The 12,689-nt window shown below is 56.5% G+C and overlaps 1 protein-coding gene across 1 annotated transcript in view; it reads left to right on the forward strand.

The window, feature by feature from the left end:
* Positions 1–12,683, forward strand: part of LOC104349619 (L-gulonolactone oxidase) — a 16,378-nt gene extending 3,695 nt beyond the window's left edge. Inside the window, exons 5-11 of the mRNA XM_086461733.1 lie at positions 459–644; positions 9,484–9,591; positions 10,030–10,106; positions 10,987–11,136; positions 11,498–11,662; positions 12,136–12,226; positions 12,555–12,683. Of these exons, the coding sequence (XP_086317859.1) occupies positions 459–644; positions 9,484–9,591; positions 10,030–10,106; positions 10,987–11,136; positions 11,498–11,662; positions 12,136–12,226; positions 12,555–12,683 (906 nt within the window). The remainder of the gene's footprint in view (positions 1–458; positions 645–9,483; positions 9,592–10,029; positions 10,107–10,986; positions 11,137–11,497; positions 11,663–12,135; positions 12,227–12,554) is intronic.
* Positions 12,684–12,689: the final 6 nt, after the last annotated feature.

The raw sequence follows: 12,689 nt of genomic DNA on the forward strand, positions 1-12,689 counted from the left end.
GTCCCTGTGCTTTGTGACTTTACAGTCCCATGAATAAGCTCTGCACCAAAGGGAAAGCAGTTCTTGTATTGGAGCACCCCAAATCCAAACCTCTGCAGGGCTCAGGTCTGTTTTTAACTAGACACTTATGAAAATCCTCCACTCCTAGCCCAAATCCTGTATGGTGATTCCACCGATGGTTACGTACAAGTTAAGTAGTTTGGGGGAGTTCTTCTTTATTTGATGGCTTTTCCTAGTATCCCCCAGAGAAAGAAAGATCCTTTTGTGTCACTACATCGAACGCGGCAGGAGAGGGGCTGGTGGAGCCAAGCTCAGCAGAAAGCACCCTGTGATGATGGTTGTGGCACAGGGGTCTCCCTGCTTAGCCCCCAGCTCCAAGTTTTGGGATGGATGCAGGCTCTTGTCATGGAGATGGGACACACCGAATGCTCACTGAAGCTTTGCTCCCCTCTCGGCAGGTCGTAGCCCTCACGCTGCTGACAGCCTCAGGGGAGATCCTGGAGTGCTCTGAGTCCATCAACGCAGACATCTTCCAGGCTGCCCGCCTGCATCTTGGCTGCCTGGGCGTCGTGCTCACAGTCACCTTCCAGTGCGTGCCCCAGTTCCACCTGCACGAGGTGACCTTCCCTTCCACCCTCACCGAGGTACGATGTGGGCGACGCTTTCAAAACCTCCTTGGGGATAAACAAAGTTCTTGGTGAGGTGACATGATTGGAGGGAGACTGGGAAGGGGTTACGCTCCGGTAGCAAATCCCACGGGTGCCTGTAGGTTGCATTCCTTGAGCAACTTCATGGCGTGCTTCATGGTGTCCTTTAAGATGGAAACTTCTCCAGGGTGACAAAAGAGAGGAAGGAAAAGCCATGTTTCTTTGCAAATACCATTTCAACTTCCCATGGGTGGGAAGAGCATCTTCCAGACAGGTACAGGTAGTGGGGTGGGAGGAGAGGTACTCCTAAGTGCCACCTCTGCACCACGTAGGGCAGGTGTGTGGTTGGGACTTGCAGCAAGACGTGCGTTGCGTCGTGCAGTTGATGTTCAGAAGCAAAGCGGGGTGTTGGGGTGCAAGCTGAGACAGCAGGGTGGTGCGAAACGGGGGTGCTGAGTCCCCTGATGCTGTGGGAAGACTTTTGCTTCATTCCCAGGGGTGCTGCATGGAGCAGAGGTGAGGGCTGAGTGCGCTCTGGCAGCTTTGTTGGCCACAAAATCGGGGATGAGGCTGGGTGGGGAAGCCCAGTCTGCTGTGAGTCTGCACTGAGGAGTTCTTCAGTCCTCACCAAAAAGCAGGTGGAACCCCTGCACCTTGCACTGGGACCTTCTCTGGCCCCCTTTCTGCATCCAGCCTGGGGAGAGGTGGGAAGGAAGGGAGAGCTGTGGGGAAAGACACGGAGATGAAAGTTGTTTCCTTTATTTATTATCCCTGATGGTTTTTGAGAACTGCAAGGCACCGTCTCTGGGAGAAGTTGTGTCCATTTCCAGCTGCTTTCAGCTCCACATCTGGCCCAGGACAGCTCAGGAGTGTGAAGGTGATGTGAAACCTCACCTCTTTCGTTGTTGCCATGCTCACCTCTGAGCTGTTCCCAGCGTCCTCTTTTCAAACTGCTGCAGATGGATGCAGATTTGTTGCGTTTATCCAGCCTGAGACTGAAATAGCTGATTTTACTGTCCCAGATCAGCCTTTGTGAAGCCGCAGGGTGGCTTACAGCTGCAGGAGAGGGCTGGTGGCTTCCAGTGTCCTCAGGAACCTGCCCAAAGACTTTCTGCGCTCACCTTGGGCTGCAGAGAGTGACCCTGAGCTGGAACATGGCTGTGTCTTTCAGAGACACCTTCTGGGTCCTGGCAGGGGAGATGGGACCACCGTGCTGTGGGAGGCTGCTGTGGGAGGGTTGGCCTGCCTGGCAGGCAGCAGGCAGGCAGGCCCTGCTGCCTGCTGTCCTGAGCATGGTCACAGAATCACAGAATCACAGAATGTGAGGGGTGGGAAGGGACCTCTGGAGATCATCCAGTCCAACCCCCCTGCCAGAGCAGGACCACCCAGAGCAGGTCACCCAGGAACGCGTCCAGGCGGGGTTTGGATGTCTCCAGAGAAGGAGACTCCACCACCTCTCTGGGCAGCCTGTGCCAGGGCTCTGCCACCCTCCCAGGGAAACAGTTTTTCCTCATGTTCATGTGGAACCTCCTGTGCTCCAGCTGGCACCCGTTGCCCCCTGTCCTGTCACTGGCCATCACCGAGCAGAGCCCGGCTCCACCCTCCTGTCACCCGCCCGTCACGTATTTAACCCCACTGATGAGGTCACCCCTCAGCCTCCTCTGCCCCAAGCGGAACAGACCCAGCTCCCTCAGCCTTTCATCCCGAGGGAGATGTTCCACCCCCTCCATCCCCTCTGGGGCTCTGCACTGGACCCTTCCCAGCAGTTCCCCGTCCTTCTGGACCCGAGGGGCCCAGACCTGGACACACTATTCCCGATGGGGTCTCACCAGGGCAGAGCAGAGGGGGAGGAGAACCTCTCTCGACCTACTGACCACCCCCTTCTCATACCCCCCAGGATGCCGCTGGCCTTCTTGGCCACGAGGGCCCGTTGCTGGCTCATGGGCACCCTGCTGCCCACCAGGACCCCCAGGTCCCTTTCTCCTACGCTGCTCTCTATGATCCCTAGCTTGGAGAGGCTGCGTTGGCATGGGGTACATTGCAAAGCTGAGATCCAGAGGGCTCCTGCTCGGGAGACACCTCCTGGCTGGGCTCAAGTCGGCTGGCGGGAGCTGCGTGCCACTGGTGGGATGGAAGCAGGGGAGAAGAGGGTGAAAATGCTTCTCCTGCTCTTCTTGATTTCACCTCTGATTTGGATTTGGCGCTGCCTCCAAAAGGGCACCCAGTGCCTTCTTTAGGGAAAAGGCTGGACAATGTGACCCCTGTCAACGTCCCCGTGTCCTGGCCGCTCTGCAGCATCATCCTCACATCTCAGCATCCATCCATAGTCCCCTGCCTGACTCAGCCCGGAGGTGACAAAAATCAACACACCCCCCCGCCCCCGTCCAACTGTGATCTACCCTTTGCGTACAACCCCGTGGGTTTTAAACTCTTCCCCCATCTTGTGAGCGATGCCTGAGCCTCACTGTAGGCAGGGATGAGCGAGGGGAAGGGCAGCCGCAGCCATGAGGAGCTGCTTCAAGCTGTGCCACACCAGCGGTCCCACCGGAGCGGGGATGGAGGTTTGCCCGTAGCCGTCAGCTTCATCTTCCCTGGGCTGCCTCCAAGCCGTGACGGGGCTGAGCAGGGGGGCTCCAGCGCAATGAAGTTAAGAGATGCTGAAGGAGCCTGCGGGCGTCAGCGCTGCCACCCTCGGCGCTTGCTCCTGTCCCTGGGAGACGTCACTGTGAGATGGATCAGCCAACGCCTCTGCTCCGTTTAACCCGGTGTTCGCAGGCGCCAGCAGGTCGGCGGAGCTCTGGTAACTCCAGGCACGCATGACTAAGCCTGATGCAGATTTAATGTTCCAGCTGGAGAAAATTGCCCTTGCTGGAAATCCTGGGCTGGTTTGATGAGACAATGTGCTGCCTGGCCTGAGCAAGAAGAGGGAGAAGACTGTTCCTGCGCTGAGCCAGCATCCCCCGGAGGCAGCCTAGCTGTGTCCTGGAGGAGAGGAGCAGCATCCCTCAGGGCATGGCTGCTCCCACGAGCTGTGTGCTCTCCGAGGAAGTGCCGTCTCCCATCTCGTCGTCTCCTGCTGCTCAGCTAAGGGAGAGCTTTGCTTTTTCCAGCGACAGATGGGCCACTTAAAATAGTCCGTGGGCACCTTGTGCTCTCGATAATAACTTGGTCCTTTCTTGTGTGTGAGGTCAGGGTATGTTTTGGGATGGGGCTCTCCGTCTCCCAGTGTGAAGTTGGTTTTAGCTCTTTCTGTGAGCTGAACTTGGGACAAACCCCGCTGGGGATGAGGAGTGCGATGGGTGATACATTTCAAGGGCCAGACTGAGCAAAACCTCTATCAGTGCCCGACGCCAGAGCTGCATTGGGGTTGTGTGATGGAAAACTCCCTTTAAACTGGTTGTCACGTTGCTATGGACCTTCTCGGCCTCCGTCTTGCCAAAGGTCCCGATCACCCAGACTTAGGTGCGTGGTGCTAGTGATTGGCCCTTCAGGAACATCTTCAAGGGAGGTGGCTTTCTGAGGAGGGTTTCTGACCTGCTCTCTCATAGGTCAGGATCTTGCCTGGCTCTGGAAGTTTCTTCAGGGTCCTTCTCTGAAGGGTCTTGCTGTCTCCTCCTCCTTGCTGCCCCACCCTCCATCCTCTCCCTGTTGTCCCCTCTTTGTGGCCATGTCCCTCTTGAAGGACAGCACCTTGCATGTAGCCTGTGAAAGGGCAATTCGTCGACCATGGAGAGCGAGAGAATTTTAGGTCCTTGTTCATTATGCAGCTGTGGCGCTGGGGAGAGTGTCCTGGGATGCTGGTGCAGAGATGCTCAGTGCCGGAGAGTGGTTTCCTCCAGCTGAGCTTTCTGTGCCCAACAGGAACCAGGCTGAGACAGGCTGATTTCCCTCGAAAGAGGCATGAAACACCCTTTTGGGGGGCAGTGCATCCCCTGGGCTTTACGAGCTTCGGTCTCCACGTGGCTCTGTGGCCATGGGTGGGTGTGATCTGGTTCCCTCAGAAAGCCTTTTGAAGGCCCAGGGAGCATTTCTACAGTGAGATTTGAAGGAATTCTTCTGGGAACACATCAAAACCAACTTTCCCTGTCTCTGCCATTATATGAATTCCTTTTAACTGCTGGATGCGTTTCCTCGGAGCCCTCCCACCCTCACTGTGCTGGGAAGTCGGGTGGAAAGAGCTGTTCCAGCTGATGCTCAGCCCCTCCATGGCCAGGACAGCCTGACATAGCTGCTGTATCAGGATGTGACCTGCTGCTTTGAGCAATATCCAGCTTGTCCCAGGTCTCTGGCACCAGATCATCGCTGGAGGTTACAGTATTGCACAGGCTAAAGCCTACAGAGAAGGGGCCACCTGCAAGCTGGAAGAACTGGTGGCCTTCTGAATGCTGTGCGGACTCACTGCGTTCACTGGAATTTCTGGATGCAGAAACTAAGGCACGATGTCCACCAAGAGGAAGAAACCAGTGGTGGTGGAAAGGATCCTCTCCAGGAGCTTGGATCTGCTTCAACCACCAATCACCTTTGTCCTCTTGTGAGGTCTGACGTCCCTGCTGGTGCGTCCTCGGCAACATCCTCATCCGTTGCCTCATTTGAGTCTCACAGGTCCAGTTCCAGCCCTGGCTAACGACAGCACAAACCTTCCTTAAGTTGGGCTCATGAAAAATAAATAGTCCTTGGACAAAAGCAGCGAAATTTGTTGCAGGATTGATCAGAGCTGCAGCACTAGTAAAGCTCTGAGAAACACTGTCCTTAATTTTTTAAGGACTGAATTATTCAGTGCCCCGTTGAGGTGCCCTGAACACCACCAGGAATGTGAATCGAAGGCGGTTTTGCAGCATCTTCTTCGTAAGGCCTGATCCAAAGCAAGCCAGTGGTCCTTGCACTGTGCCGTGGCCAACTGGGCTGACCGGGGAGGCGTACAGAGAGGTCCATGTTTGTTACCCAAGTCCATTAGCGTGTCTGCCTGCCTGCTCTCACCCCCCTAAGAGCAGCTGCACCATGGCAGTCGAGAGCTGGAGCATTTCAGGGTCTCGTTTTTCCTGGGAGGTGGGAAGAGAAGACGGAGGAATAAGGGAAACCCACTGAGATATTTCTCCAGCCTGCAGCAAGTTCATTACCAGTGTTTCCAGTTTCAGAGGTGGTGAGTTTGCGTTTAATGGCTCAGGAGTATTTTTTTGGCCTGTTTGCTTCCTGAGCTGTGACTTCCCCGGTGCCCTGCAGCAGGGAGTTCCCCTCTTTAAATGAGTTTAAATACGTTTAAACATGGTGGGAGCCTGCGAGCTCCTTACAGCTTGGCGCTCACCCACCCTGCCAGACTGCTCGGACCATCCCTTGCATCCTCTAGCACCTTTCTTCAGCCAAATTGCCAGGTTGAGTGTTGGTTTACACCTCCTAATCTGCCTTTTAGATAGGAAAATTATGCTCAGGTGCGGGATAACCCTGCTCTCCTGAGCAGGGCAGGTAGCCCAGGCTGAGCTTTACCCTGCTCAGCACCATCTGCCCAGGCTATGCCCCTTGCACAGCTCAGCCCATCTTTCCCCGTCCCTCGGGGCTGTTAGGAGGGTGAAACAAGAATGCACTCTATAAATATTAATGCCATTATCAATTCTCAGTCATCGCTGTTCCTCGCCTGCTTCCACATCTCCGGCTTTCATGTCGAGTGGCCCAGCGAGGCGGAAGAGAATAATGGCAAGGGAGCAGGTTGCTTGAAATATTTAAGCCTGAGTTATCTAAGACATTGCAGATAATATATGTGTCAGAGGAGCCAGGCTTGGATTTGTGGTTATGTAAGATCTGCATGCTTTCTTTTCTGGCCTCGTGATTAACTTTATCACTGGGATAAATTCAGCTGCTTTAGCGGCTGACGATGACCAGGAACGAGGCAAGGGACCGAGAGGGTTCGTTGCACAGCTGAGGTCACCAGAGAGACCCGCAGAGCATCCCTGGGTGGTGGCAGGGCTGGAGTCAGCCTCTCCTTACCCCAGACCTGCTAATGAGGATGAGGATGGGTCAGAGACAGATACGATACCTCTTCCCCTGATCTTTGCAGCTTTGGGGCTCCCCGAGCTAGGGGTGGTTTGTGGATACGTAATAAGGTGATGAGTTTCTCCTCCAGGAGGGTCTCTGCTCTGCTTCTGAGCCCATGCAAACTGTTAGCCACCTGCAGACCTGCACAGCTTAGCGACCTGGTGGGTGAAAAAGCGCTCCTTTTGGTCTGAGTCCACCACTTCCTAACCCTAACTCAAACCCTAACCCTAGCCTGAACCCTAACCCTTTGGGGGAAGTCCCAGGCACCTCGGATGGATGGATCCCTCCAGCCTAATTCCTCCCAGACCCCCCAGTGCCTAAATGCCCTCTCCATTGCTGGGCCTGACATGGTCCCAACTAGCCAGAGGTGTTGGTTTTGGCTTCAGTGCGTGGAAGTGACGCCTCCGACGGGTGCTCAGACATTGTCCCCTGATGTGGGGGGATCCCAGCAGGCACAGGCAGCACAGCGGGCAAAAGAGGGAGGCTGAGCATCCGTCTCCTCTCCCAAAAGGAGAGCTCCCCATGCTCCCTTGCTCCCCTTCCTTGCTCTGACAGACCTACAGGACGCACCCTACTGACTTCTTGTGCTTCATCCTCCGCGGCACCTTGGCCACGTCTGCCCCTTGTCCCATCCTTGTCCTTTCCCCGAGGACCATGTGGAGCAACCCAACCTGCACTGCAGCAGGCAGGGTGCCTGACCCCTCCACTCAGTGAGCTCTCAAGGGTGTTTGCGAGCCAGAAAGCAAGTGGCTTCCTTAAACCCGGCCTTTATGAAGCAAAAGGGATTTGTTTGGGGCTCCTGGGAGGGAAATAAAGACAAGTAAAATCCCCTGGGTGTCTGCCTGCTCCAGGGTCATCTCCGTTGCGTGCGTTGGCCACGTTACAGTGACAAGATTTCCACCGCCTGACCCCTGCCTCCGACTCCGGCACTCAGCCAGCAGACAACGTCCCCAAGGACTCCCCGAAGCCGGCTTGTTCGCTGCCTTCAGCTCTTGCCTGCTGCGCTGCAATTATCCTACAAAGTCGCGGGCTTATTTCCTTCAGACGGATATCACAAGAATCAAAAGCGCACATTGAAAAGGTCACCCCGCCAGCGATTTGCTGCTGCGCTGAAACGCCGCGGCTGGAAGACAAACAGACGTCGGCAGGATCACCTTGGGAAAGCGGCATCCTTCTTTTCCCCACTTGTTTTATCTGCTCAATGCATTTGCTCCTGCACCAAACCAATGGAAACGTGGGGTGGTGGCTTTTGCCCTCCTTCAACTCTCACAATGTTAACTGTTTCCGACATCGGAACTTCTCCGGCCAGAAAAGAGGCTGGTTTGGGAACAGCTAAGAGAGATTTTGTGGCTCTCTTTGGGAGCTGCAGATGTGAAGAGGAAGACAACAGCGTTAGCATTATTTCTCACCGATTACACTATTTATCTTCCCCTCCTCCCCGCTTTAACGGGACCGCAGCGTTAGGGCAGCATGACCCCACAGAGACCCTCACCTTATGGCAGGGTCACAGCAAGATGCTCGGTGCTAAAGCAGCCCAGCCCGGTGATTAAAAGCTCATTAAGACAAATAACTCAACTAACCCAGCTGGAAAGGAGCAGCTTCACAGCTAAGGGTGTCATGACCTTCCTGGGGTTATATCCACGGGTCATTGCACCTTCTCCTGGGTCAGGCAAACTCCTTGAAGCAAAACTGCTGAGTTTTCAAGCCTTTCTGCAAACCTATGGGAGATCTCTGCAGGAGGAGCAGGGGGTGGTTGGAGGGGATGTTTGCAAGAGGGAGAGGTGCTGGCCCAGCCAAAATAGCACCGTGCAGGGTGGGGGAGCACAGGGTCCCTCCACCCTTGAGCGCACAGGCAGGGAGAAGGGATGAGGGCTGAAGGGCCTTTTCGTTTCTGTGGGTGCTGCTGTGCCAGGCAGTGGGGTTTCCTCTAAGTAGCCCTGGAACAGGACCTCAGTGGCCCCAGGAGGAGGCTGAGTATGTCCAGGGGCTGCGGTCACCCCCCTCTTGAGCCCCATCAGCTGCGTGGTCCTGCCTGTCCCCTGCCTGCCCAGACTCCCCATGCCTCGCTGTCCTTGGCCGCTGGCAGGCAGCTCATCCGAGGGAGCTGCCTTTCTTAAAGCTCTTTTTTGTGTCTTTATAAATAATTTGGCAATTCTGCATTGGAAGGGGCGGGGGTGTGTCTGGGACAGGGCTGTGTAGCGCATCCCGGCTCCATCCCCTGTTCCATCCCAGCTCCATCCCCGCTTCCATCCTGGTTCCAGTGCCCATTGCCCCGGGGCTACCGAGCCACAACGGGCTGTGCTGCCAGGGTGTGAAAGCTGGGGAGGGCATCCCTGATGCTGGACCAGGGGGTAGATTTTGGAAGCCCTCAGCATGCCCCGCTGTATGGCTGATGGCTGGAGGGGGGACCCTTCAACCACGTCTGTGCTGCCTCATGTCTGGGAATGCCTGATGGAGCAGTTTGGGGGCTGCAGAGGTGTCATTGCAGGAGGATGTGGGGTCTGAGCTTGGGGGTGTGCCAGATGCGGCCCTAGCAGCATCTGCAGGACAGGGGGGCTCTGCCACGGCTGAGGCAGAGGAGATGATGGGCATGCTCAGTTCCCTTCCCCAGATGTTTGGTCCATGGTCTTTAGCCCCTTGGTGCGTGGCTGGGCTATATTGACCCCCTTCCAACCCCAGGTTTGCCAAGACTCTGCAGACGGACTCCTTGGACCTTCCCCAGCATTCCCAGGGGTCCTCTGAGGTGCCTCCCTGCTCCCAGGATCAGGCGACAATCACCAACCAGCCTCCCTTTCTCTGGTTGTTGCAGGTCCTCGATCACCTCGAGGACCACCTGAAGAGATCCCAATACTTCCGATTCCTGTGGTTCCCTCACAGCGAGAACGTCAGTGTCATCTACCAGGATCCCACCAACAAGGCATGTCCCACGGGGTTCCGTGCAGGAAGAGAGGAGGGCCCATGCACAAAACTCTGTGCCCTCCCAGAGCCCGTGTTTTAGGATGGGCTTGCAATGCAAGGGCTGCTGCGGGGGGCTGATCAGGGAAACAGCATTTTGGGGCTGGGCTGGACTCTGCCTGTTCTCCACGGTCTGGGGGTCCCAGTGCACAGATGCAGCTGGGGCTGTCCAAGCTCTTAGCATCCTCATGACAAAGCTTGGTCTCTTTTGGGGGCTAGATGTAGCCCTGTTTCATCACGGGAGAGAGAGCTGGGGAGTCCTGAGCTGCCCTTCTCCAAACCCCAGCTCCCAGCTTGGTCCTGATCCAGGCATGTGCTCCCAACTTCATGCCCACTGCCAAGAAAGCTGCAAACCCTGCTAGTCCCTAATGACGATCATCTTCCTCTGCTTGGCTTGCAGCCCCCCTCTTCTTCCGCCAGCTGGTTGTGGGATTATGCTGTTGGCTATTATTTGCTGGAGTTCCTGCTCTGGATCAGGTAGGAGCACGGTCTGGGCAGTGGCTGGGGACAAACGGAGCCTGGGGCTGGGGTCATCCAGATTTGTTCTCTGCATTTCTACCTTGAAACCTGTGCTGCTTTGCTGGGAGTCCCAGGGAAGATGGCAAGGGAGGACTATGACCTGGAGCACCCCATCGCTGGGGAAGAAGGAGATGCTTGTTCTCCTCCGAGCAAGCTCTTGTGCAGGAGGAGCGGGTTTGAGTTGGGGTGGATGTCTGGAGCTGCACTGCCCTCTTGTGTGCTTGGAGATGGAGCAACAGTGCGGGTTAGGAGCAGCAGCAAAAGAAGTTTGGGGGGGGGGCGGTGTTGGATGTGAGCGTATCCTGAGCACCAGCGTAGAGAGAGGAGATCCGGCCAGGTCATGGAGGTTAGGCTGGGAAGCAGGACCCTGGTGGCACAGGAGAGCTGGGCTGGACACCATGAAGAGGGAGAAGAGAGTCTATGGCCACTTACGGCTCTGCCAAGGCATCCACCCTGCCACTTCACCCTGTCCCCAGTAGCCAGGATGCTCAGTGCACAACCTGGAAGGCACTGAGGCCTGGAGAAGGAGGGAAGGTGATGACAGAGCCCCCCATTTCTAGCTTGCAGCAAGAGGAGGAGGAGAGAGCCGGGGGCAAGGGTGCAAGGTCCAAGATCAGGTGGGGTGAGCACAGCAGGGCTGCAGGTCCCCGTGGGCTCCAGCACCCTGGGTGGGGGCGGCTGAAGTTTGCTGCTTTGCCTACAGCCCCTTGAGGGGCACCCTCTTGCCCAGCATCCCTGGGCTGGTGGCCTGTGGCATCACAGCTCACCATCTGCCCTTGGCAAATCCCTGGGCATCAGCTCTGTCGCCAGATCTTACCTCCTGCTTTCTCCCTTGTAGCACCTTTGTGCCCAGCTTGGTGTGCTGGATCAACCGCTTCTTCTTCTGGCTCCTCTTCAGCTCCCGGGTGGAGAACGTTGCCATCAGTTACAAGATCTTCAACTACGAGTGTCGCTTCAAGCAGCACGTTCAAGACTGGGCCATCCCCATGTAAATGGCTCTGCAGACCCTCCCTGCCAATCCCCAGATGGGCTCAGTGCCCAAACCACCTTTGCCCGTGCTCTGCCCTGGCCCAGGAGCAGGAGCAAAGCCATGGAGAAAGGGACCTGGCTAGGACCCACCATTCCTACCTGCAAGTTTAGCATGGGGACCCTTCTTCATCCCCCTCCTGGGGTACCAAACCCACACCACACCGTGTCTTGAGGATTTGTGAGCCCAAAGCAATGGGGGGGATTTCCTGGGCCATGCCAAGCCATTCCCTGAATCAGCATGGGACCAGGGATGGAGCTGGGGATGGGGGTGGCTGTGCCCATGCTGGCATTAACTGGGGCTGGGGGCTTCTCCTGGGCAGTGAGAAGACGAAGGAAGCTCTGCTGGAGCTGAAGGTCGCCTTAGAGAACAACCCCAAGATGGTGGCTCACTACCCCGTGGAGGTGCGCTTCGCTCGGGGGGATGAGATCTGGCTGAGTCCCTGCTTCCAGCGAGACAGCTGCTATATGAACATCATCATGTACAGGTAAGCCATGTCCCCATTCCACCCTCCTCTCCTCCTCCTCTTCCTCCCGGGGTCAGCGTGCTGGTGGTGCACCGGGAGCCATGCCCAGAGACCCAACAGCAGCAAATGCACGGCTCAAACACGGTGACACGAGCTCTCGGCTGGCACTGGGGAGCTCCTGCACCTTTGTCCTCTCACCCCACTCAGACATTTACAGGCACCAAACCAGAAGGGATGAGGTGGCCTTGGAGCACCCTAGAGCCACCCACCCCTGGTTCTTGAGGATGTTGTCCTACGTGAGGTCCCACTGGCCAAGTGCTGGTGGCAAGCTGGCTCCCAGAGGGTTTCCATCACCCAGTCCAGATCAAAGAGCCCATGATGGGTCCCTGGGGTTGTGCTTCTCTCCAAGTTGGGGTTTCTCAGGGAGGTTTCCTGGGTGTGCAAGTCCCCCCACAGCCCCTGCTAATGCTCTCCCTGACCCTCCCCACCCTCAGGCCCTATGGGAAGAACGTCCCCCGCCTCAACTACTGGCTGACCTACGAGGGCATCATGAAGAAGCACGGTGGGAGACCACACTGGGCAAAGGTACCAACAGCACCTCTCCTCTGGGAGAAGAGGGTCTGCAGAAGATGGTCCCTTCCCCTTCTCCATCACGGCTCCTCATGGGAGCCGGGGTTTGCAGTCAAGCGGGGGTCAGAGAAGGGCCCCCACATCAGGCTGGTCCCACAGGGAGATGGGTGCCTCAAGGAGATGGTGTTCCCCTGTTTGCTGCCCACCCTAGGCACGTAGATAAGGGAATGGAGGTCCCAACACTTCTGCAGGACCTTCCCACAGCATGTGGTGGTGGGAGTCCAGGGCCAGTGACAGGTTCCTCAGTGATGGGCAGCTGCCCTGGATGTTTTCTCTCCTGCAGGCCCACAGCTGCACCCGGAAGGACCTTGAGAAGATGTACCCAGCCTTCCCCAAATTCTGCTCTGTCCGGGAGAAGCTGGACCCCATGGGGATCTTCCTGAATGCCTACCTGGAAAAAGTCTTTTACTGATGGGGG

Source organism: Leptosomus discolor, chromosome 2 (assembly GCF_034619465.1).
Source record: "Leptosomus discolor isolate bLepDis1 chromosome 2, bLepDis1.hap2, whole genome shotgun sequence".
Classification (NCBI taxonomy): domain Eukaryota; kingdom Metazoa; phylum Chordata; class Aves; order Leptosomiformes; family Leptosomidae; genus Leptosomus; species Leptosomus discolor.